General features: G+C 38.1%; 1 protein-coding gene across 10 annotated transcripts in view; it reads left to right on the forward strand.

The window, feature by feature from the left end:
* CSNK1G1 (casein kinase 1 gamma 1) overlaps positions 1–27,084 on the forward strand; it is a 160,394-nt gene that overhangs the window by 86,325 nt on the left and 46,985 nt on the right. For all 10 annotated transcript variants that reach the window (XR_008299124.1, XR_003423124.2, XM_027067497.2 and 7 more), the window contains exon 5: positions 25,986–26,137. Coding sequence is in view for 8 of the 10 variants with exons in the window: in XM_027067497.2 (XP_026923298.1) it covers positions 25,986–26,137 (152 nt within the window). In the remaining 2 variants the exon portion in view is untranslated. The remainder of the gene's footprint in view (positions 1–25,985; positions 26,138–27,084) is intronic.

A 27,084-nucleotide genomic window follows, 5' to 3' on the forward strand; every position in this document is an offset into this window, starting at 1 on the left:
ATCAGTTCCCTATTCATACAAAGATAGAATGGTGGCGCTAGATGATTGTGAACACAATTTAAGCTGGAGCTCTTCCTGACTGTCCCTTCTTTGATCTCTACCATCTTCCCTTCCATTCCATTCTTTTCTCTTGTGGGCAGTCACACCTCATGCTTTGTTGGGTGATTGTAACTTTGCCATCAAGAAATTTCAAGACCTGATTATTTACTATGACGATTGGTATCTCCAAGATAATCAGGGAAGAAAGTAAAGAGGACCTTGAAACTGAGAATGATCATCTTGATCATCGTAATAGCTATCATTTTTTTTTCATTCATGGTAGAAATTAAATTATAAAATATGAAAAGATATTTTGAAAAGAAATGATGATCCATGCTCTTACTACCCTAACTCCGCTACGTTTCATTTGACTATCTCTTCACTTGCAGACATGTTTCATGGTTAATCTAAGTTACCTGTAACTACATCTTCTTTCATTTAGCATTACAGCATTTATTGTAATGCTGCAGAGTCTTTATGTTTCTAATAATTGTGTAATAGCCCATCTTCTTCATAGGCCATAATGTAGGCACCCACCGACTATTTTGTGTTGTCATTTAGATTGTTTTTATTTGAGGAAATCCTTTCCCCTATTGATTTCTGATATTAGAGCTCAACACTTATATTTAGTTTCCCATTTCCCCCATATGATGGCGATTTTCAAATGTTTAAAGAGCTATTAAATGGTAGGTTAGGTTTATTCCAAATGATTTAAAAGAAATTATCGAAAGAAATTTTAGGAAGGATAAATTCTGGCTTTGTATAACTAGAATAGTATGGAAGTAATCTAAATGTCATCACTATGGATCTGGATAAATAAATGGTATATTTATACCTGTGAAATTAGCTATTAAAAAGAAGATAGAGCCCTATGTACTGATATGGAAAGATGCCCCAATATATTTTTAAGTGAAAAGGTTTACAAAACAGTCTAGTGTCATGGTTGTATAGTATAATAAGAAATACGTATATAGTACAGCTATGTCCACATGAGCATAGAAGATATCTGATTGGATATACAAAAATTTAATAATGATTACCTTTGAAGAGTATGATTAGAAATGGAAAGTGGTGGCACTCTTAAGTTTTTAAATTAATCCTTTTTTATTTTTGCATTTTACCCCTGATTATGTATCATCATCATCATCATCATCATCATTATTATTATAACATCTAGTTTTTTAAAAGACTACAGCAGTGCATTTATGGTCTCCCTCCTTCCTCTTCTATCACCAAGTAACCCATTTCTGTCCCCATTTATCCTGGGCCACATGTTAACAGTTTCAGGCATAAGTTCAACAAATGATAATAAAGTGCTACAATGTCTTATTTCCTTTCTTTCCAAACACTTTCTTGTAGGAAGAAAAACAAATTGTGAACTGGAATAAGCTGTTTTATGCAGTAGGATTTCTCGTCTCATAGGGGAAAGGCAGTTTTCAGGCAGAAGTTGAACGGTTATGCATTCTGGATATTGTGAGGGAGATTTGTGCATTGGGTAGAAGGTTAGAATACGTGACTTTTTAAAAAAACTATTTGAACCTAAGATTGAATAAAATTTTTTTTAAAAAATCACATGTTACTCTACAAGAAACATCCTGGTGCAGATATTTATGCTTGGTAACTTCCTTGGTTTCAAAAGATAGAAAACAATTTTTAAGTTAATTACATTATAAATAGAACCCTGCCAAAGTGAATTTCCAATGGCCAAGTGAATCAAAATGGGAACATTACCTAGTGTTTTCACATAATGAGATGGCTGGGGATGGGGTAGATTTTTATTTGCATATTGTGGTTGTACTCATTGAGTCCGAGATTACTGGAGGATTTCCAAAGTTACTACAAAGAAAAACAGTATTTTTTAAGTGTGAAACTGCAATGGTATGTAAGGATTAACTATGAAAAAGTATTATATTCTTCACTGTTGGAAAATAATTTCTTCAGTTTTGTCTTATTTTTGTTTCATTCCTTCTTAAATCACTGTGTTCTGATTTTTCAAAGCAGAGGGCTTTGGCAGTGAGCACATGTATGCTTTTCTTTTCATATTTAGCTTCTGTAGATTGTTCTGAATATATAAGAGTAGGAGTCATGGCTTAAAAATCGACTCTGGATTCCCTGGAACTTGCTTGCCCTCCTAGTTGCTTTAGTATTTGTTTGATACAATGGGCCGGCTTCTTAAGAGAGAACAGTAGTATTTAATCATGATAATTAAAGGCTGCAACCTTTGCAGTCAGCAGGTGAAAGTAACCATCTTGTTTTCTTTTCATTTTTTTAAATCATCGACGTTGTGGTAATTGTGTTATAGTCATTATGGGTAAGTCCCAAACTCATGTTCATGTTATGAGATTGTTTTTAGGTTTCCCTGTGCTCTCAGGGTCCTTTTACTTAGGAGAGTATATATATACATATATATATACATCATCAATTTTAAGATTTCCCAGCCCACTAATCCTTTATCCAGTACAGCACTTTTCCTGGTATCCTAACACAAAGGAATAGACTTGGTGGATGACACATTTGAGGCCAAGATGGGCAAAACCAGAGGCCTAAACAGATAGGAGGCCTAAACATGAGAGAGGGGACAGTATGAGCCTGAAGATTCATAGCTACATATGGACTGGTCATATGGTAAAGGCCTAGTGTATGTTTGCTAAATTAATAAAAGATGAATAAACCAGAACCAAGCATGCAGCTAAAGTGACAGGAGAGAAAGGGAGGGAGAGAGAAGGCGTGAGCAAGGGCAGGAACAAATGAAAAAGGATGGGGAAGGGAGGAGTAGGCAAATGGCAAGAAAAGAGGACTTCAGATAGAGAAATGAGAATGCAAATAAATAAAATAGGGTGGAGACCTTTGACTTCACCAGAAGGAGCTATAAAATTGCCATCTATTAATGTTCTCAGAGTTAACTATTTCTTAGGAACAGTGGTTTTGAATAATAACTTTGGCCTTTTTAGAGTAAAAGTACTAGAGTAGGGTATGGTAAATTCTCATCACTTCACTTGACATTTTGAAAGGCATAAATGTAATACAGACAGACACTACAATGGTCTCTTTGCTTCTGCACCCTTCTTAATTGTATTGAGAGATCCTGAAGGTAGTGGAGGAACTCCCTTTGCTCTGCTTAAACAGTTAATTCCATTTCCACCCAGCAGCCTGCCTAGGAAAAATCTTAGGGACTCTGAGGATAAATGTCATGTCATAGTTGATCTAAGTCTGAGCTGACATGTACTGGATTTTCAGCAGCTATTCTAATCTGCTAATGAGCATTCTGCTTTGGCTGTCTTGTAAAGGAGATGTTAATCCTCAAATTTAAAAAGACAACAAGATACTTACTGCAGTTTCACAGTGTAACAAAGTCCAGCCAAAATCTTATTGGGCGAGAAAATAAGTCAACTTAAGTATCCAGTAGGTACTTCATATGGTTGGTTATGTTTCATTTTTCCCGTTTTTGAGCACAGGGGAGTTTGGTAACTTACTTACCCAGTCACAGGGTAGGCACACCTGAACTAGGAATGTTTTTACACAGACTTTTTTCTTGTGTGTATACATACACATATCCCTAGTAGATTCCTGGGGACTTCCACCCATTATCCCTTACCTAATTATAATAGAGTGGTAGAAGATAGTCGTGAGAGTGTTTTTAACTGAAGCAAAGGCCCAGAACTATCCCCCCCTCCCATGAAAGAGTAGGATTTCCTGTTTCACATTGTGCCCTCAAATTTTATGCTTTAGAAGGCTGCCTTTGTTACTTCCAAAGCCTTTTATGGTCTTGGGCAATCTAGGTTTTGAAGCATTTCTTTCCAAAGTAAATTAATCACTTACATTGAATGTATATGCTGTGTGTACAACAGAGAAGCTCAGTGCTACCCTATGCAAGCCATTTCACCCACTGAAACCTTTATACTGTGATTAAAGACCATGTTCATAGAGCTTATCAGACTTTACAATTTTGAGATTTCTAGGAGAGAATGGTTTTATATGTCATCAAGAAAAGGTAGGAGGTTTTTCTGGTCCCAGAAAAAGAGCTTTGAATCTAGACAACTGTTAAATTAACAGGAACATGGTTCTCCTTCAACAGAAGAATAAAGCACAGATCTGAAGAAAATCATCAGAAAGTGTGAGATTGACAAAACCTTCCTGTAATGTTGTGAACTTCCTTAGGAGTATATTGTAAATAAGCTGGTTTAAACAGGAAAATTAAAAATAAGAAAAGCTGAAAAAAAAATAAGAAAAGCTGCAGGGATATTGCAAAGATTGGAATTTTACTTAAAATAGAAGTGAATCATGTAACAAGAGTAGTTGTGAACAAGTAACATACCTCAACGTTGATGTCCAGTATATAGGAGCCCTTAAGGAATTTAGAAGAAACTTTTTGGTCTCCAGTTGGGTAGAAACTTTTCATAACAAGAGAAGAAAGGATGAAATAATGAACTGGATAAAAGAAAGTGAAACCTGGACCTTTCTTTCCACGTGTAAGTTTTTCAGAAGTCTGTCTGCTAGAGGTATTGTAGGGGGAGGAGACATATACTACTAAATTCAGGGAAAACTGATCTTAATGAGTATAAATGGGCAACTTTGAAATTACATTTTAAGGACTGGAGATTTAGACATTTAACATCTCTGATTATAGGCAATGTGAATAAGTGGAGACAGCTAAGAATTGGAGCAAGGAGCAAAGGTTGGCTCAGTTTTTCCCACTGATTCTTTGACTCAGCGTTAACCATGTGCCCTGCTGTGCCTCAGTTTCTTTCTGATACAATAGGAAAAACTGCTTTGTATAGTTTTTAGGCCTGCTAGGGTTTAATGAGGTAATGTCTACAAAGGCCTTGCATTCTTAAGGCAGTTACTGTTTTACATTGAAAACTGAAGATCTTACTTTTCTGTAGAAATGGAAATATACGTGTATTTCTCATAGCCTTTTTTTTTTTTTAATGTTTATTTATTTATTTTGACACAGAGAGGGCATGCAAGCGGGAAGACACAGAGAGAAAGGGAGAGAGAGAATCCCAGCGCGGGGCTCAGTCTCACAATCCCTCAAGATCATGACCTGAACCAAAATCAAGAGTCAGATGCTTAACTTACTGAGCCACCCAGGCCACCCCATTTCTCATAGCTTTAAAAAAAATCTCAGAATGGGGGCCCCTGGGTGGCTCAGCTGGTTGTGTCTGACTTTTGATCTCAGCTCATGTCATGATCTCACGGTTCATGGTTTCAAGCTCTGCATCAGGCTCTGTGCTGCTGGCACAGAGTCTGCTCGGTATTCCGTCTATCCCTCTCTCTCCATTCCTCCCCCACATGTGCACTCTCTCTCTCAAAATGAATAAACTTTTTTAAAAAATCTCAGAATGAAGAGGTAACAGTTTCGTCTTTGAAGGCTTTTTGATGGATTCTCAAGCAGTAGTGACTTAATATTTCCTAATCCTGACTCAAAAGAGCAGAATACAGCTACAGTGAACCCATCACATTTGTGATTTTGACGGTAGTGTGTTTCTTTCAGAGGAGCTGCATGTGGTCATGTTGGAATACACTTATGCTCACTTAGGCCTCCTTGGTGAGAACGAATACTTCTACTTGCACAACTCCCCCGCTTTTCCTGTCAGTTTGGAGGGGACACTTGGCCACAGTGGTCTTTATAATACCTGGGAAAAGAACCCCAGGCAAAAAAGATCACATTGCCATACCTGTTTTTGTTCCATAAAACCAAATTCAAACTATTATGCAAGACCCAGGCCAGCTGGTTCAGTTAATGTTTGGTCTTTATATAACTAGATTTGTTTATGAATTTGCAAAGAAAGTGGTGTTACTAGTGTTGAACTACTGAAACATTGTAAGTCAGGTTTATTACAGAGTCTATGGACTGTTAGTGAATATCAGTGCCCCCAGAAAAGGAAGGATGTATATAATTGGGCTATCCCCCTACTTCCAGTGTGGAAGATGAGATTTCTTATGAATCCAGATAGTATAAAGGAACAGATAGTAAATACTTTAGGCTTTGTGGGCTATCAGTCTCTGTGTAACTATTCATCTCTGTTCCTGTAGCACAGAAGCAGCCATAAACAGTAAGTAAATGAATGAGCTATATTCCAATGAAACTCTATTCATGGGCACCAAAATTAGAATTTTATGCAATTTTTGTGTATTATAAAATATTAGTCTTTAAATTTTTTCAAATATTTAAATATATAGAACCCATTCTTAGTTCTCTAATCATACAAAAGTACCTGGGCCAGATTATGGGCTTAGTTTGGCTGATCTGTGCTCTAGCATGGCAGTGACCAAAACTTTTCTTTTTTTTAAAGATTTTTTTTTAATGGTTATTTTTATTTTTGAAAGAGACACAGCATGAATGGGGGGGGGGGGAGGGGTGGAGGAAACAGAGAGAGAGGGAGATGCAGAATCCAAAGCAGGCTCCAGGCTCTGAGCTGTCAGCACAGAGCCCGACGTGGGGCTCGAACTCACAAACTGTGAGATCATGACCTGAGCCGAAGTCAGACACTCAACTGACTGAGCCATCCAGGAGCTCCAGTGACCAAAACTTCTTACTCCTTTTTATCACTCCATTCAGTTTGCAGAATATGGAAATTACCTCAAAGAACTCTGTGCCACTCTCGAGGCACTGTAATGAGGGGACTTAGCCACATCTCTATCACTGTGGATTTTTCACAGTGTAATATGCTGCTGGATTGTGAGCTTTTTAAGGGCAAGAAACATCTTGTATTCATTAAAGTATTGCTTGCATATTACTTGATCCAAAGAAAAGACTCAACAAATGTCTGTTAAATTGATGAAATCCCAGTATATAAGTTCTTTGGACAGTATTTGACTGGCAGTGCAATCACCAACTTAAGTTGAAGCTTCTTTCTTTCATGCATACTGTCCTCTCCAAACTCAGGCTCTTCTTTATTTGCTTGTGATAGTAATTATTAACTGTATTAAGCAAGCAGAATAGAGATATGAATGAATAACTGAAGATATTAGAATGAAGTCCCCAAAATTATTTCCACAAGGATTTGCTATACAATCAGAGACATTTATATTCATTACTACCTACAAACAGAGTATCCAAGAACTAACTCCATGGTGAAAGTTTTAGAATTGAAGCCCATGAAAGGTAGGAATTGTGTGTGGTTTTCTCATCAGTATAGTGGCTATAGCATTGCAAGTCTGAAGACCACAATAGCCCATTAGCAGCTAGAGAATGATTTGGATACAATCACATTGAACTGGTAGTCATACCTCATCAACGTTTTGCTTGGCTTCCACTCTTAACAGTTATAGTTCAGAAAACACAGCCTAGATCTCTTAACTCTGCTACCTAAAAAGGAGAGTAGCGTTAGAGGATAAATTTGCAATTATCTATGTGCAGTTTGCCCAAAGGTAACGAGAAGTTTTTCACTTAAAAAATTATTTTTGTAAATTCTGGAGAAAACTAATATCACTGAAGGTTTAGAAAAATATATAAAAGAAAGATTGAAGTTTTGGTCACCACCGTGGTGAGTCTCTATTCACAGCTATTATTTTGTATATTTCCTTGTTTTTTTTAATGTATATATTTTTCATTAAAATGTTTCTGATTTATAGATGATTCTGTTTATCAAATGGAAAGGAATAAATTTCAAACAGTGCTGTTTCTTTTAGGCTTTTTTTTTTTTTTTTTTAATTCCAGGATAGTTAGCCTACAGTGTTATATTATTTTCAAGGGTACAATGTAGTGACTCAACAATTCTATACATTACTCAATGCTCATCATGGTAAGTGTACTCTTAATCTCCTTCACCTGTTTCACCCATCTTCTTCCCCACCCCCAACCTCTCCTCTGGTAACCGTTCCTCTGGTAACCTTATGTTCTCTCGAGTTAAGAATCTGTTTTTTTGGTTTGTCCCCTTTTCTACTCTGTTCATTTGTTTTGTTCCTTAAATTCCACATTTGAGTGAAATCGTGTGGCATTTGTCTTTCTCTGACTTATTTCATTTATTAGCTTTATTATTTAATACAGATTTAAGAGATGAGGTACCAAAAGGGTGAAATGAGTTCAACATCAAGTTGAATATTGTGATTGAAAAATAATGGCAGGGTGTCTGGTGGGGTCTGTTGGTAGAGCATGAGACTCTTGACCTCAGGGTTGTGATTTCCAGCCCTATGTTGGTGTAGAGATTACTTAATAATAAATTAATTTAAATTTTTTTTTTTTAATTTTAGATAGTGCAAGCAGGGGAGGGGGCAGAAGGAGAGAGAGAATCTTAAGCAGGCTCCATGCTCAGCAGAGCCTGATATGGGACTCTGTCCCACAACCCTTGGGATCATGACCTGAGCTGAAATCAAGAATTGGCCACTCTACCAACTGAGCCACCCAGGTGCCCTGAAATTTTTTAAAAAATAAAATTTATTAAAAAATTTTTTTAAAATAAATGCATTACTGAAAGTATTGAAAATAGTTCTAGAAAGATAATAAAACATGTTAGAAAATAGATTGGCGAGGGCTCATTTTTGTGCTAGTTTATTTTTAATTTCCTGTATGGAGGCACTGTCATAATGGGGACTTGGTACCTAATTTGAGGCTATAGGCTTTGTTCAAAATTCTAAGTTATTTCTTAGAACACCATAGTTCAGTTCACTTGGCTGCTAGGATTGCCCAATAGTCAAATAACTAGATTGCCACCAGCTGTCACAGATCACATCTAACTACCAGTTTCTAGGTATCTTATTTAAAATGCTAGGATTTCTAGGGTGATTGTTTTTCTATGGAAGCCAACTGTTAAATACAAAGTCACATGTAAGGTTAGGAGCTAAAGATAGCACACAAGTGAAAATCACATACGATCAAAGTTAGCCTTGAAAAATCCCTTATATTGCCCATAGAATAATAGTCCAACTGGATTTGTATATATGATCATAGTCAGTAAATATGTATTGCAGAGTATGGTTATATAATATATACAATGGTACATAGTTTATCTAGTAAAGTATACATCTGCAAAAGATTTTATGGTAGTTTTTAATTCCTCAAACTTTGACCAAATATATATATCGTTAAGTTTGAGTCAGTAAATTTGGTTCTTAGGCCATTCCACATCTACTCTTTCTTCATTATACTAATTTTTATGAAAGGCTTGATCTGGTACCTATGCTAGCAGTTTACGTCTCTGTTTTCTACCTGTAAGTTCCCTAAGGGCAGAGTCTGTGTCTTTTTTATTTCTTCGCTCCCTAAAGCAAAGTGTAGCGTCATCTACACACACATAACTGCTCATCTTCCTCCTCTTTAACCATCATAAGGAAAATGAACAGTTATGTGTGTGTATTGGTCAACACTGTTTTGATTACCATTAACAGAATCTATTCTGAATAGCTTAGATCCAAAAGGAAATCTTACTGGAAGATCACAGGGATGTGTCTTGGAATAGGAAGGAAATATTATACAGATCTCACTAGGGATTGGTACAAAGCACTGGAAAGCCTCTAGAAACCAAGACAAACTACTCTGTCTCTGGCTTTCTGTTCACCTTTTCCAGACTCTTAATGCTTTATTTGACTCTTCTGCTTAGGGTCATAAACTGTCTTGCCTCATTGTTTATTAGCCCTCTTCTTTTCTCCACATTACCAGCTTTCTCTGCTTCTCCTTACATGTGGTGGAAAAAGGCCTTTCACATAGCCCCTGTTGATTTAAGCGCCAGCAGAGATGGACTGCAGACCTGTGTCCCAATTGCGAGTTCCTGGGAAAGAGACCGGCTGACTCAGCTTGGAAAGGCTTTCCAGTTCGGGCCTAGGTACCTTATTCAGTGGGTACGGAATCATGTAGAATTCACCATTCCACAGAGAGCAGGTTCTCTAAGAATGTGGCTTAAGAACTGGGAAAAAAAACAGTTGATCGTGTGATAAGAGAAGGATGAGTTTACTGACCATATTTTTCTTTCTCTTCATTTAACACTTGCTTAAAATGCAAAACATTTTGCCTTAGGACATTTCAGCATCTTGAGATTCTCAAAGTAGAGTGCGAACACAGCAACTGTGTATCGTCCTGGCATAGGGTAATGCATATTCCAAAAAGAGAACTGCCTCTTTCCCAGTTCATTGTGCCTGTGTTTATTGTACTTACCATACTCTTACTGAAAAAGTAATGCTAGGAGGGAAACCTGCTTTGGGCCTTTATTATCAGAGGCAGACCTTCTTATACTCTGAGGAAGTCTGGGATGATAAATTGAAATATAAAGCCACATCTGCCAAACTTAAGGACTTGCTCTTTTCAACACGAGTGGCTCCTTTCAGCATGAGCATTTCACTTATTGAAATAAGTTAACATTAGGACAGTAGCGGAGCCTCTTATTAAAAACAAACAAAAAAAGGTAAAGTCCTATGCATTGAGTAAAAGGTGAGGGGGATGTTTGAAAATATCTAAACCTCTGAATATACTTTGCAGAAGGAGCGACCCCAGTGCCACTCTTGTTCTCTGAGGGAGCAGAACCTAAATATAAAAATGTCCTTAAGTTGGTGACTCAGCAGCAAGAACCTGAGATGGGTACATGGAAAGCATCTTCATTTTACAGTATATGGAATGATCTTTAGACAAGGAAACGTGTGGTGTGGTCTTCATCTTTTCCTTTAAAAGTGTGTATGTGTATGTGCATGAGTGTGTGTTTCCAAATCTATGCACACTGTCTAGAAAATTTAAAAGGACATTTAAATACTTTCATTGATGTTACAGTATAAGTCCAATCTGTGGCTAATGCTTAATTTTATGAAGAAAAAATAGAAAGGGTTGTTTTCATGTACTGGGCTATGAAGGGTGTAATTCACATCCTTAGTACTAATAATTGCTAGTCTTTAATGGAGCTAATTTAGTAGTGATAGTTCTATGAATGTTCATTCATTCTCCTAAGGATCCTAACCTAAACCTGTATTAACTAACCTCACTAGTTAGCTGAACAAAGGGAACTGTTATTTCTAAAGCACAGCATTTGGTACACTTCTGGACTAGGATAAATTCAATCATTGTATATCCTTTGTGTGTGTTTTTCATAGTTTAGAGAATTGGGATGTTTCTCATATTATGGCTAACAGTGTGCCCTGTGGTATAGTGAAATAAAAGCAGAAAAGTTTATATGTAATGCTGTAAGACACTTGCTTATCTGTTAGAGTCAAACCCCACGTAGCCCTTCTTTGCCCCCTTAAAACTCTAAAATAGCTCTAAATCACATGAAGCATTTTGAGTAATTACCTTTAATTACGTATATAAAATTTGTCCCACTCCCTCCTGGTTGAGGGTGGGGGGGCTTTGATTTTAAACATTTTACTGGTGAAGACTTGTGCCAGTAATCTCTTTAATTGCAAACAGAATGTTATGAGTTTATTATAGAAATTGGCCTGCACACACCTCACAGTAACACAAAGTACTAACACCTTTTGGTGCATTGTTTTACAAAATGCAAAACTGCTAGAGATACTTGTTCAGTCTGAAGACAGAACTTGTTACTTAGATTTTGTCTTCTTTTAAGGAACTTGATGAAAAAATAGAAGGAACTTGATGAAAAAATAGAAGGCAAGTTTCCAAAAATAGACCCAAGTAACTTATATGTAAGTGGAATGATCTGGAGAATTGTGATTAGCTGCAGAAAATTGATACAGTGCTATATGGGTGAAGGTTGGGGAAAAGTTGATCAGTCAGTAGAAGCTTGCTTATAAATCGACCCAGAACCTGAAGTTTCTGATGCCATTTTCTCCTTCAGTTCTAGCTCATACTTTACTTTTCTATCTTGATTCACACCTCTTTTGCTATGTACCTGAATGTTTCTCTTCCTTCAGTATCCTCACAACCATTCTTCAGTCATTAAGAATGGCTTAGTGATTGCCCATAGAGAATGCTTTTTTAAGGAGGACACAGGCAGGAGAAGTTTCAGCCCAAACTAAGGGCTAGAGTATGCTTGGTGACCATCACAGGACTGGCCACAGCCCTCAGGCACCATCCCCTCCTAATTCACAATTTGTCAAGTTTAACAATTAAGAAGAAAAGTAACATTTCATAACATCCTCAAAGCTGTGGAATTCTATGGAATGAAAGAGATGAATCACTGACCTGAATTATTCCTTTGAGTTACAAGAAGGTGGAAGCATGTATTTACTGTCTTGGATTAAAACTTAACAAATTCTGGGGTCACTTGGGTGACAGTCAGTTAAGCTTCCAACTTTGGCATAGGCCATGACCTTGGGGTACATGAGTTCGAGCCCTGCATTGGGCTCTGAGCTGTCAGCACAGAGCCCGGAGCCTGCTTCGGATTCTGTGTCTCCCTCTCTCTCTGCCCCTCCCCTGCTCACTCTCTCACTCTCTTTCAAAAATAAGTGAACTTGAAAATTTTTTTTAAGAAACCTTAAATTCCTTTCCAGTGTCTGTCAGTGTCATTGGTGAAAGAGAATATTTTCTTTAAGTTCCAATAATAGGCTACAAAAGATAGATAAGTCCTTGTATCTCCTTTCAAAATAGTAATCCAATTGCTAACTAAGCCCGTTAGTATTTGTAGAATATAACTTACCTATAAAACATGCTTAAGACAAAAACCAACACAAAAATTTTTTTAACGTTTGTGACCAATTGTATTTGTCATCTTTGAACAACTCATAAGCAAGTAATCTATATTCTTCCCATTTAAAAGAAGATTTGTCAGCTCTGTACTCTTTTGTGCTTTCAACAGTCTGACACAGTTTTAATTTTTCCCTACATTTTCCTCTTTATACTTTATTTGGTTTAATTCATCATTCTTACCAGCCTATAGCAATCTTGTACTAATAATTACTGTAGTCATAATGCAAGGAGATGAAGCTGAGCATCAGCTGTGTCCAGAGCACTATACTGAGAGATTTGAGGGCCATAGAGTTCTGGGTCGTACGGTCTCTGCCCTTCAAGAAACTAGAGGAAAAGAATATGTAATGTTTGTTGAGCTTCCAGTATGTTTATCATGAGGTATTGTTGTGTAACTGTCAAGGAGCTCACCAATGTATATGAATAATTATAATGCAAACAAAAACAGTGGAATGTTAGGGTTTTTTTAAGGGACTACAGATAAAATGATACAGAAATTCTGAAGGGAGAAATGGCTACTAATTATGGGAAACAGGGAAGGCTGTATAGAAAGGGTGGTAGCTAGGGGCTGAACTTTCAAAAAGAGGTATGATTTACTTGGACATGTTCAAATACAAGAGTAAGGAAAGGCTTCCAAGTACAAAATAAGCTAAAGCCCAGAGGCAGCTATGTGTCTGTTCGTGCATTTATTAAAGAAGTATTCAGTGAGCATCCCACTTGGGATAAGTACTATTCTAAGCTAAGCCCTGGGGATACAGTGGTGAACAAGAGTAGGCACTGCCCTTAACTATTTTCTAAAAGTGAGAACACTCGAGCAGAAACAGCTATTCTGAAGAGTTGAGAGAAAGGAGAGAGTTGTAGGCTTCAGAAGTAAAGAAGCCTCCTTGTTTGGGGTGATGCAGGTTTCTAAGTATCGAACCTCTTTTCTGCACCATTTCTTCTGTACCTAAACCAACCTCACTTACATCTCTCAAAACTCCTTACAGAGCTGAGCCACTAGCCACATGTGCCTATGAAGCACCTGAATTAGCACTTATAGGTAATCGAATATGCTGGAAGTATAAAATGTACACTGAATTTCAAAGATTTAGTCCCCCCCCTTCCCCCGCCAAGAATGTAAAATACCACAGTGATTTTTAAATTGATTATATGTTGAAGTGTTGATATTTTGGATGTGACTTAAATAAAATATGTTATTAAACTTAATAACACCTAATTCTTTTTTTCCACCTCTTTAAAAATGTGGCTTCTAGAAAATTTAAAATCAAATTCATGTTTCTCATTCATGGCTTGCATTGTATTTCTGTTCGTGCTCTATAATGCAATGGTATGTTCCTGTGTATACTTAAAATTCTTCCTGTGAAACTATTATTAAAGATGCACTAAGGTAATATAGGTATATAATATTTAGATAAAATCCTTATTTTTCCTTTATTCCTATGATCTTTTTATTTACTCAGCTATCTCTGCCTTTTCAACTTTATAAATGACCTCTGCCATAATTTTTAAGGACATTTGTTAAACCAACTGGTGGTTCAGAATTTAAAAAAACTGTGGGGGTGCCTGAGTGGCTCAATTGGTTGAGCGTCAGACTTTGGCTCAGGTCATGATCTCACAGTCTGTGAGTGTGAGCCCCGTGTCAGGCTCTGTGCTGGCAGCTCAGAGCCTGGAGTCTGCTTCGGATTCTGTCTCCCTCTGTCTCCCTCTCTCTCAAAAGTAAATATTTAAAAAGAAAAATAAGCTATGGGAGAGAGAAAAATAGTCTTAGTTTTTCTCATTTCAGAGAGCTTTTGCCTCTTTGCTTTTAGCTACCTATATGCTCCCTTAGCCTGTACGATTCATTCTCTCCACTCCAGCCTAATCGGCTCTTAACCATCAAGACTCAGCCCACGGCCCCTGCTCTGTGAAGCCTTTCCCATCCCGTTCAGTCAAGGTTAGATGCCCCTCTTTACTGTTCCCCTCGCACTCTGTTCTCACGTGTAGTATTTGATGAATGCACAGACTGACCACCAGACTCTTTGAACTTAATTGAATTTGAAACTAGAAGGAACATTATGGCACTTATTCCTCAGACTAGCTGAAAATCAGCAAGAAAAATGAGTTCACTTTTCTTCCTTGTAAGTCTGCATGCCTCCTCAGTGACCAGAATTATAAGGTCATCTTGAATGTTCCATCAGGTCACATCTGTTCTTACTGGAGACATATTTGGGTGAAGGCTCAAATGAAAAAAGAATGGCAGGCTGTAGCATCTGTTCCATTGACTGGTTGTTCTGTGGCAAGCCACTTAAGCTCTATGCTTCCATTCAGAAAGTGAGGGTAACACTTGGTTCTTTACTCTCCCAGGGCTATTTTGATACTTAAGGAATGGTATTACAATATTAAGAGAGTTCAGTAGTAGGGGGCACTCTGCTTCTGTGCTATGATTAGACTGTGTGCCTTAGTGTGTTTTGTTTTTTTAATCAGAGAACTTCTGGGAACAATTTGTTACATGGGCCCAAGGTTAATGAAAACAAATGCTTATCTGTTTTTTATACTTTCTGTGTTATTCTAAGTGTATGCCAACCTGCCTTCTGAATTCCTAAATGATGTATTAAATTATTAATAGGCTTCTTTTAAAGATTGACTCCTTAGTTGTTTTATTAGGAAAAGACCATGCACTTAAAAAATATTTTTTTTAATCTTTATTTTTGAGAGAGAGAGAGAAAGAGTGTGTGTGAGCAGGAGAGGAACAGAGAGGGAAACACAGAATCCGAAGCAAGCTCCAGGCTCTGAGCTGTCAGCACAGAACCCGACGCAGGGCTCAAACTCATGAACTGTGAGATCATAATCTGAGCCAAAGTCGGAGGTTTAACCAACTGAGCCACCCAGACACCCCTGCATTTATGCTCTCTTAATGTAACCTTACCTGGGCTTTTATAAGGGAAACATTACTCTTTCTTTATTACTTGAATTCATAAGGTATCAACACCATTAGTATTTTGTGATTGTCCATTAGGTTCATATATAGGCAATCTTTTATTGAATCTTTACAAAATGGGTTAATTTCCTTTCCAAGAAATGCGACTGGGTAGAAGTTACTGCCACTTTAGATGTCTGTGAACTTAGAGCACAGATGCGTACCTGTAGTAGAGTAAAAGAGCCTAAGACTTAGAGGCAGAAGTTGGGGGTTTAGGTTTGGCTGCACCACTCATTACATGACCTGAGCAAGTCATTTCAGATCAGTTACCTTACCTATAAAATGGGAATAGTAATACCTATATGTACTAATTGTTAGGATTAAATGGGAGAACCTATATAAAAACACTTCATAAACTTGTGATAGAGGTATGCTTTGAGGGAAATTTTATAATGGTAGCATGGAACATAATGGGGTAGGAAAGTCTCTTGACTTGGAAATATCAGTAGTAATTTGGATACAAAGCTTAAAGTTGCTTTCAGACACATTATGGCTAAATATAAGAGAGAGGATAGCCTCGAGCTGGGGCTTTGGAAATAATAGATCAAGGCAGGTTCTGAAAGCATTTTTAAATTCTCCATGGGCCTAGATTTTTAAGTAATATGACTTACATTGAAAGTAGGTCCAGGACTAGAGACACACGAGGGACCAACGAGGATTCAGACCTCTGGCAATTTGGCAATATATAATGAAATGTAAAATACACATGTCTCTTGACTCAGCATATTCTCTTGAAGGAATTTACCCTCAAGATACGTTTGCAGTCATGCCCAAAAATGTAGGCACAAAGCTTTTTGCCATATTATCTGCATATTTGTGTAGACTCTTTCATTTTCAGATGATAGAGTTCAGGCTTACTTGGGAGGGCGAGGAGAGGGGAAGAATTTCTTGGCTCACAGATCCAGCAATATTCTCACTGCAGGCCAGCCAGATTTAGGACCAACACTGTCCTTGGCTTCAGCTTATGTGACATATTTATCTGTCTCCATTTCTCTCAGCTCTGCTTTTTCTGTGTTTGAGTTTCAGATAGGTAGTCCCTATTTTCATTTGGTAGTCTCTGGCAGCTTCATTCAGGCTAAGCTCCTTCCAGTTTAGCAGTGAGGGAGGGGGTGAGGAGGAATTGTTCCTCCTTCTCTATAGTTCCACGAAAGTCCTAGAGTTGACTCTGTACTGACATGGGTCAACCACACATCCTTTTTTTTATTATTATTTAATTTTTTTTTAGTGTTTATTTATTTTTGAGAGAGAGAGAAACAGAGTGCAAGTGGGGGGTGGGCAGAGAGAGAGAGGGAGACACAGAATCCCAAGCAGGCTCCAGGCTCTGAGCTGTCAGCACAGAGCCCAAAATGGGGCTCGAAATCATAAACTGAGGTCGTGTCCTGAGCCGGTCGGACACTTAACCGACTGAGCCACCCAGGTGCCAGCAAGCACACATCCTTGACCCAATTCCTCCTGGCAGGGGAATAGAATACTCTGATTAACTTGGCTTGAGTCATATCCTTGGGGTGGCAATGGGAAAGGACTTGACCCTGCTTTAACCACATGAAATAACATCAAAGAAATGGTGCTTTCCCACCAGAACAGTAAAATGTTATTAGAGGAAGAGGATGCAGGCCAGGCAAAAGCAATAGCTGTTCACTATCATATCTATTTCTAATAACAAATAATATACAACCGAAATGTCCATCTGCAGGAAAACTTAAGCAAATATGATATATCATAGGGTCAGATACTATGTAGCTATTAAAATAAATGAGGTATAGGGGCGCCTGGGTGGCTCAGTCGGTTAAGCGTCCGACTTCAGCCCAGGTCATGATCTCACGGTTTGTGAGTTCGAGCCCCGCATCAGGCTCTGTGCTGACAGCCTGGAGCCTGCTTCGGATTCTGTGTCTCCCTCTCTCTCTCTGCCCCTCCCCAGCTCATGCTCGCTCTCTGTCTCTGTCAAAAATAAACTTAAAAATAAATAAAAATAAATAAATAAATGAGGTATATCCATGAGGTGACAAGAAAAAATGTCTACTATATAAGATTAAATTAAAAGTGAAGTCGCAGAAAAGTATTTTTAATTATGTGTCTGTTATGTATGTGAATACTTTTTCTTCATATATTTCTGTACTGCTTTTGGTTTGTTATTATATTTGATTTTTTTAATGTGTATATATTAACTTTTATAATTTAAGAAATAATGCCCCAAGTGACCCTTATTCTGGACTGGTGACTGGAATTGACAAGGCTCAAGAACTGTGGAGAGATGGACATATGATAGGAAAGCTGAAAAGATAGTATTCATGGAGCTGATATAAAAATAATGGGAACCCAGGGAATGAAAAGGACAGATGAAGCTGCTTGTGTAATACAGCAGGGGATTTATATCCTAGAAGAGTGACAGAGAATTGCTAGAAAAACTAAATGTTAACCAAAAAGGCATGTGGTTTGGAAGAGATAGGATAGGAAATACAGAAAATATCTTCGGCCACCACATGAATGAAAGGGAAGAAGAACAGAGGCAGAGAATATAGTCAGCTTAATGGAAGAAGAGAGTGGTGAATCTGGAGTTGAGAGATCTGGTTGTATTACTTGGGTACCCTCGTATGTAGGACAGATCATACAGCATCTCTCAGGGTGTCTATCTCATATGTAAAATGGAGTTTATTAGTATTTTCTTGTTTTCTTCACAGGACGACTGTGAGGTCCAAGTGAAATGGAAAAGGGCTACTTATGTAAAGAAAAGACCATGGAATTCCAGGTTAGCCTGGAACAAAGTTAAGAATTTGTCTCTATATATAAATGGAGAGAGAAGAAAAGGGTAGGAAGATGTCCTCAGACTGCCTTTGCACATTAGACGACTCAGATGACTAATTTTGTTGGTCATTTGGTCTATTTGGATGGGCAGTTGCTTTTTTGAGAGAGGGGAAGAAATTTACATTTGTTTGTGTGTAGCTTTTGGTACTGTTAACTAAAATGAATAGTTCCACATAGTTCACCTGCATGTGGAACAGCAAGGTAAAACTACAGATGACTGTGTAGAACCATCATGGAAAAATAGACACAGAAGAAAGTCAATGTAGAAATATTACAACTCTGAGTTACGTGGAATCTTCATAGTAGCGACTTGCCCAACAGAACATTTTTTTAAATATCATTCCTGTGAAATTCAAACAAGAACTACTCATTAGTATCACCTGTGTTAGCATGTACCGCACATTTAAAATCTGATTAAGTTATTTTGCTTTACATATGTGTGTTTTAGCATTTTGAAGTAGGTATTGTGCATTCCAGATTCTCAGTGACATTTCATTAAATTGTTACTTATTTATTTAGTACTTATCCTGACCTTATCTACCAGGCGCTTGGACCCATGCTAGACACTGACATACAAACATAATTAACACATAATAGTCACTGCCTTCAGTCTTCTGTTAGTAGGGAAGACAGACACATGGACAAAGAAAGTATAATGGGAGTGGGGCAGGATTGTCAAGGAGTTCACTGTTCTTTGAGTGACCTCATTTTTTTTCTTTCATTCCTTTTAAGTGCTTGCTAGAACTTTCTTGACATTTTATTATTGTTGTTCAGGTGTGTGTTAAGAATTGTGTATCTCTTTTTAGCTTTTGAAACTCAATAGATATTCAATCTCTATAACTAAAGCACAGAAACTGTGAATGCATGCAGTACTAAAGAGAGCAGAGATTTTTCAGGGACTAGGTTTTTATCCCGTAAATTAAAAAAAAAAATTTTTTTTTTTATGTTTATATACTTATTTTTGAAAGAGAGACAGAGACAGCACACAAGCGAGGGAAAGGCAGAGAGAGACACAGAATCCGGAGCAGGCTTCAGGCACCAAGCTGTCAGCACAGAGCCTAACGCAGGACTCGAACCCATGAACCACAGGATCATGACCGGAGCCGAAGTCAGATGCTTAACTGAGCCACCCAGTCATAAATTTTTACCAGTTCTGAGCTGAATTAGTCTTTTTGGAAGGAGAAGAGATCTCCCACCCCTACCTAACACATTTTTAAATTGTTTTTATCTCAGATACTAATAGAGAAGAAATCTTTTCTCCTACCTTAGGCTTTCTTTCCTGGCTCTTTTGGATAAATAAAACTCTGAATATGCTTTGTGGCTCAAGGCCTTGGTAATTGTGTGTATATGGTAGAAAAACTCTAAAAGTTCAATTTTTTGTGGCTCAGAAATGTGAGACTATTCGTCTGCTCTTGCCTTTCCTCACTTTCTCTTCCCCAACATACAAACTGATCTCATGTTAGCAGCAAATATCCAGCAATAGTCAAGTTCCCAAGAGGCCTGTGAACAAGATGATTGTAAAACATTTTTCATTATAGGACAAAGTAATTCTGATTCCTTAATTCTGGGTCTAGCTGGGTTTGTCTGTTTTTTTATTAAGCCAGCATTTTGAGTAGATGTCATATGTGTACTGGTTCATATTATAAAGAGGCATTTTTCAGAGTCTGAGAAATGGAATAAAAAAGAAATACATATATTGTTTCATATCTTTGTAATGCATTGCTTTTCTAGGGTTATTTTCTCAGTTTTAAAGGCTATGCTTTTATTTTCCCTGTTCACTTCTAACTATGGAATATCATCCTGTTTATCTGCCTATTCTTTCTGCTTTCTTGTTAAGTGGACTTGTTTAATATTATCATTAATCCTGATGATCGTTCCCCATATGCAGTAATTCCCTGTATGAATAGTAATTCCTTGATGGCTCAGAGACACTAAGGAACATTCAGTAGTTGTGCTGGAAGGCACTACCATGGGACAGTTAAGTTTTGAAGAAGAGCTGTCCTATTTTCTTTAAATATTAAAAATAAAACTGTATAAACAAAAGACGGGAATTGCCAAAGTCATTATGTCCTTAAAGGTTTTCACTGGCCCTAACTTCAGAAGACAGTCATCCCCAACATATACTTATCTTTTAAAGAAATATTAAGGTGTTATTTTTTACATCCAGATATTAATGTAGGTATGAGATTTATTTGAACTTGCTTCATAGCTAGGTAATTTAGTTTTTCAAAAAGAATCAAAGGCTAATTATTAAGCAATAATGTGATCAAATTACCAAAAGCTTCTGGGTGGTTCTATTTCAGTTCTCAGCCTGAGGTGCATTTAAAAATATCTCTACTTAGAGTAGTTACTGTTCATAATGTTTTATGGAATATTTTTAGGTAACAGCTTGGATGATAAAGAAGCCATTATCCTTGATTTGGTATGTTTAACCCAAGTTAAATTTATGACAGACTGAAAATTAGCTGTAGTGTCCACCCCACTTCCTGTTCTGTACCACTTGATATATGTATGAGCCTCATGTCTGGCAGGATTTATAAGAATATGTTATTGATGGATGGGAAAGCTGTTTCATAGTACCCTGCGAAAATACACAAGATAACAAGTGCAGGGTATATATAACCTTGCAGTTTGGGTTTATAAGAGACGTAACCTGGGGGAACACCTGGGGGCTCAGTTGGTTAAGCATCCGACTTTGGCTCAGGTCATGATCTCACGGTTTGTGAGTTTGAGCCCCACATCAGACTCTGTGCTGTCAGCACAGAGCCTGCTTCAGAACCTCTGTCTGCCCCCTCTCTGCCCCTGCCCCACTTGTGCAGGCACATGCGCTCTCTCTCAAAAATGAATACACATTTAAAAAAGAGAGAGAGGTGTAACCTGTGGCTAAAGGACATATAATGAAACCTATTAGAAATTTCTCAGAAGAAGGGTATTCAGGATTTACTTCTTTAATTCCTGGGCTTTTATGTAGTTGACCAATTTAGGAAGGAGATCTTATTAGTGATTTATTTCCAGAGCAGATGAGAAGTTATAAAACTACCTTAGTTTCTGAAATACCATGAATCAAAGAATTCAGTGCATAGCTGCCTTGCCCACCTCTCTCACTTCATTCCCATTACCTCATCATTACTTCTAGTAAGTACCGTTTTACCACACATATAGCTTTTGTTGCATTTAAGGCTGTGTCCTCATCCCCTATCTTATTAAAGGACTTCACAGTATAATGTTGATTGATTAAAAATTTCATAAGCAGTGGATTCGACATGGCTCTGCAGAAGAGTGAAATAGAATATATAGAATTTCTTATTTAAATGCAGCCCAGGAGGGGTGCCTGGCTGGCTCAGTTGGTGAGTGTCTAACTCTAGATTTCAGTTCAGGTTATGATACCAGAATTGTGGGATCAAGCCCCATGTCAGGCTCCATGCTGAGCATGGAACTTGCTTAAGATTCTCTCCCTCTCCTTCAGCTTCGCCCCTGCTCACATTCTGTCTCACATAATTTTAGTTATATAGATAGATAGATAGATAGATAGATAGATAGATAGATAGATAGATAGATAGGTTTATTTAAATGCAGCCCAGGATAAGTCATTACTGTGTGCTAATCTTTGACCAAAGACACAGACTTTTCAAAGTGGGCTTATGTCTGTATCTTTTACCACCAACATTGGCCACTTTATGGGCAGTCATGTGAAAAACTAGGAACAGAATGGAACTTGCGTGGGCATCTTTCTGTACAGATAGTTCTAATAAATTATGGCTATGTCTCCCAAAGAGACTTTTCTATTTGGCACATTTTCTGTAATACCTAAGAAACTAAACAGGCAAGTCTTTTAAATAGCCTTAAAATGATTCCAGTCAAAAGATACTGAGTCCAGATGTTCTGATGTGAAAGAACTTCTGAAAGAGACTGTCTGTTTTCTGAGTCCTCATAATATATTGATCATAACACATAGCAATGCTTTTTTTTTTTTTTTTTTAGTTTATATCCAAATTAGTTAGCATATAGTGCAACAATGATTTCAGGAGTAGATTCCTTAATTCCCCTTACCAGTTAAGCCCATCCCCCCTCCCATAACCCCTCCAGTAACCCTTTTTCCAGCTGAGGTGGCACTTCAGAATCATTTGCGGAACTGTGCTTTACATTTGCTACCAAAAGTTCTGGTTTAGTAGTTTTGAAGTGATGTCACTGCATCTGTTTTTAAAAATTTTGGTGCTGTTTCTAATAGACACACTTCTGGTTGACTACCACTCCCAACTTACTTTGTAATTTGAACCACACATATTCTTTATAACCTGGAGCCACGCTTTCATTCATATAGGTTCTGTGGCTTTACAAAGAGAAACCTGGAAGGTAGCTAGAAGGAAACCCTAGCTATTGTCAGAATTTTAGTTTTAAGAGGAAACTAGTCCAAACCTCTCCTCTTTACAGATGAAAAAGCAGAGACATGTAGGAATTTTCAGGGTTGGTAGCAGAACCAAATACTAGATCGAAGACTGATTTGAGCCTTTTCTCCAGTAGCATCTTGGATTAGTCCCGTCTTTGAGAAAACTTCAAAGCTACTTAATAATCTAAAATTGTCCTGAGCATTCAAAGCCTGCCCCAAGATAGGGTGAGGTCTCAGGGTATTTCATACAAGGAGCAATAATGCAGCCAACAGGAATGCCTCACATCTTTGTAGGAGTAGGAGTAAATTCCTTATGGGTGGAGTTATGAGTGATAGAACTCATAGGTAGAAATTACAGACATCACCCAGAATGCTTTTGTGACTTCTTTGTAAACATGGAAATTTCTGACAGATGCTTGGATTTATTACTAAAGATTGTCAAGAACAAGATGATCATTTGTCTCATTTAAACTGATCTTTAAGTATCAGAAGCAAGCCTAGGGAATTATGTCAGTATTATATATCTAAGCAGACCTTACTTTTAGTTTACTTATACTTCAGAAGGAGGATTTTGTGCCCAGATTTGCAATTTATCCAACTAAAAGAATAATATGTTTATTAATTACGATTAGATTTGACCATGAAAAAAGGTCCAAATAACAGTTTACCGAAGATAGAGATTGATTTTTCTTTTGGATTAAAAAAGGGCAGGGAAGTCCAACATTGGTTACTTCACAGCCATTAGGGACTCACTTTTTTTTTTTTTTTCTTTTTTGTTCCACTCATTCTTGCCACTGTCTGATATCCACAAGGTGTCTGATGGTTCTAGATGGCTTCTGGAGCCTAAGCCATCATCAAAGCGGGGCATACCTCCAACTTGAGTCAGCTCCCATGGAAGAGCTTTTCTAGAACTACCTCATCCAACAATTTCTGATTCTCTCTCACTAGTCATAGTTGTTATCAAAGGAAGCTAGAAAGTTACAACCAGGCAGGTGGCTATTTGCAGTAATTAGAAGTTTTGTTATGAAGAAGAAGAGAATGGATACTAGACAGGTAACTAACAGATCTGCCACAGCTGTTTTGAAGAATGTACTACTTTTTTAAAAAAGAATATAATATTTATATTAGGAAAATCAAATTTTAGTGACATCAGAAACTATTATATAGCATTTAAATTTGAAAGATCCCCAAACTACCATCTACCATATGTCTGATTAGTAAAAGCAGTAATTCTCTACGATGGTGTTCTGCTTTGGATTTTTCAGCAGGACTCATTAGGAACAGCTGTTAGGTTTTGTATATTTTAAAGAAAGTGAAGAATGAGTTCAGAACAACAGGGAGATAAAAGACACTTTAAATTAAATCTGATTTCTTTTGGAGATAGAATCAAAACAACCACAAGGACAATTCAGTGGATATTTATGGAGCTGACAGGAGCAGAGTATGCTGTATTAGGTGATACAAGCTGGGGATGAGCATCCTAAAACACTCAAGTTTCTTAGTACCTAGAGGAACAAGGTAGACTCCAGTAGCACATGAAACAGTTAAACACATATCATAGCAACGAAACACACCAACTCCAGATAGACAAGATTTTTCCTGGGGACAAGGATGGGCATCTTGGGTTAAAGCTTTAAATAGTAGATATTGTCTTAGTCTATTTGGGCTGCTGTAACAAAATGCCAGTAGACTGAGTGGCTTATAAACTCAGAAATTTATTTCTCACAGTTCCAGAGACTAGAAGTCCAAGATCAGGTTGCCATCATGGTCAGGTTTTGGCAGAGACCCTCTTCAGACTTTGTGCTGTGTCCTCACATGGTGGAAGGGGCTAGGGAACTCTCTACAATCTCTTTTACAAGGGCACTAATCTCATTCATAAGAGTTCTGCCCTCATGATCTAATCACTTCCCAAAGGCCCACCTCTTAAAACCATCACATTGGGCATTAGGTTTTCAACATATGAATTTAAGGATGATGAGGAGACACAAACATTCAGATTATAGCAGGTAGAATCACCTCTGCTTATCTCTTATCTATACATATAAAAAGAATGAGGAGAAGGAGAGATTTTGTTGTCTAAAGAACTTGTAGGGGCGCTTGGGTGGCCCAGTTGGTTAAGCGTCCGACTCTTGATCTCAGCTTAGGTCATGATCTCACACTTTGTGAGTTCGAGCCCCGCATCGGGGTGGCATGGAGTCTGCTTGGGATTCTGTCTCTCCTTCTTTCTGCCCCTTCCTTGCTTCTGCTCTCTCTCTCAAAATAAATAAATAAACTAAAAAAAAAAAAAAAAAAAAGAACTTGTAGGCAGAAGCAAGTAGTAATCTGTAGCATATATAGCTGCAGAACATGGTATACATAAATGTGTGAGATGGAAGTGTTTCTGCTCTATGAGACCAGATTTTTAAAAAATGTTCTGTAGTCTCATTCATATCCACTGTTCACATGGTGCCATTTAACACATGTTTACTGAATGCCTCATATTTACAATACGCTCTAAGGGAGAAATTCATTCACAAGTTGACACTTAGGTGAGAAAGTGTCTAGATTTTAGCATCTTAGAGCTATGAATTTCAAATCTAGGGAAAGCCCAGCCTTGTCATTTATTTTTCCTTTTCCTTTCAGAATTACTTACCAGTAACCAAATGCTGTCTGTTGACTTTGCCCCAGCTGATAGAAAACAGGAAACTACAGAGACTCCCTGTGAGAAGAGAGCCAGGCTGTACCCTCTGTGACCTCAACCTTTCAGTCTGAGATCTCCTTGGGGCAGCAGTTGCAAACAGCTCCACGTGGCTTTTGGCAGTTAGCATAGGGAGCGCAGATGAAAACAGCTAATGCAACAAGGCCCGTTAGGCTGGCCTGTGAGCTCAGTGAACTGTCTTTTAACCTTCTGTGCTACTGTACTTTTGGGCCTCCTTGGGGAAGAATAGTTTATGCTCTGATCCAGTAATGGATCAGGGACCGTTCGCTGTCTTCCGTAGCAGTGGGAATACCTTTGTCACTCTGGTATTAAATAGCTGCTTGTTTGAGGCTATTAGGTGATGACTCACCTTTCCTACGTGTTACTAGTTCGCTTTGAAGCTGCTGTGCTCAGTTTAGGTTCTCCAGGAGTGACTATGAGAGAAAATGGTAATCTCACAAATTGTACTTTCTTTGTATCTACCCAGTGCTGATGCAGCTATCTCACATTTTGGGTTTTGTGTCCCCCACTCTACACCCTATTTCTCCTCTGCTTGCAGGTGAAGGTCTTCCACAGGTGTATTACTTTGGACCGTGTGGAAAATACAACGCCATGGTGCTGGAGCTCCTTGGCCCTAGCTTGGAGGACTTGTTTGACCTCTGTGACCGAACTTTTACTTTGAAGACTGTGTTAATGATAGCCATCCAGTTGGTAAGTTGGCATTGCTGTTCTGCAAAAGGATAGGTGGGTCCCCCAGCTGCATTCCTGTGTCCCCTTTAGGGCTCTCCCAGATGTCGTGACACATATTGAGTGCACACTCAGAGGTTTGATGGCATTCTAGGAAGCAGGCTGGGCCAAAAGGGTTAACCTAGAGAAGACATACTGCATCTTCTGTTCGCTCTATTTTAAGAATTTGCACCTTGGAGCAACACCGTGCCCTCAACTGAAGTGGAAGCATATAATTTAGTTTGGGGATAAAGAGGATGATTAGGTGAAATTGTACAAATGCAAGTAATTTCCTTGATGTTTTATTTATAGGTTTTAAACATATGGCTGTAAAGTTTTGTCCTCTCCCCTCACCCTTGCAACCAGGAAGGGATTGGCCACGTAACCCACTGCCCTAACAATCAGATTCCAAAATCGCGTGACCAAGAACCTGCCTTAGCTCTCTGGCCTCCGGTTCTTACAGAGACTGGCAGAGCTGAAGAGACAGCTCCCTCAGCTCCAGCCAAATTACACAGCAGTGCCAGTTCAAGAAGCAGTTAAGACAGTTCCCTTGAGAAGTCTGTCAGCCTCTCAGAGGAAGGATGCTCATGCATCTTTTATTGGTCTCAAATGGTGGTGGTCTCGCCCACTTTACAGTAAAAGCTTGGAAATGTTAGAAAATTGACCTTGGCTTTTGAGTCCAAACTTAAGATGCCTCGGCTTCCCTTTGTGTGCTGTAGATAGAAATAAAACAATGAAATTTGAAATAATTTTATGGTTATTATTTGGGGCTATATTTAATTTCACATAAAAACTGCTCTTCTACCTCTGCTGCTGATTAGCTCTGTAAAATCAATGCAATCTTTACTTCTCTGGACCTCACTTCCCATATTTTTGCAGCAGAAAGTACTAGGTTGGGGAGGCCTGCCTGACTGAAGATATAAAGGTGTGGG

This window comes from Acinonyx jubatus, chromosome B3, assembly GCF_027475565.1.
Source record: "Acinonyx jubatus isolate Ajub_Pintada_27869175 chromosome B3, VMU_Ajub_asm_v1.0, whole genome shotgun sequence".
Lineage (NCBI taxonomy): Eukaryota > Metazoa > Chordata > Mammalia > Carnivora > Felidae > Acinonyx > Acinonyx jubatus.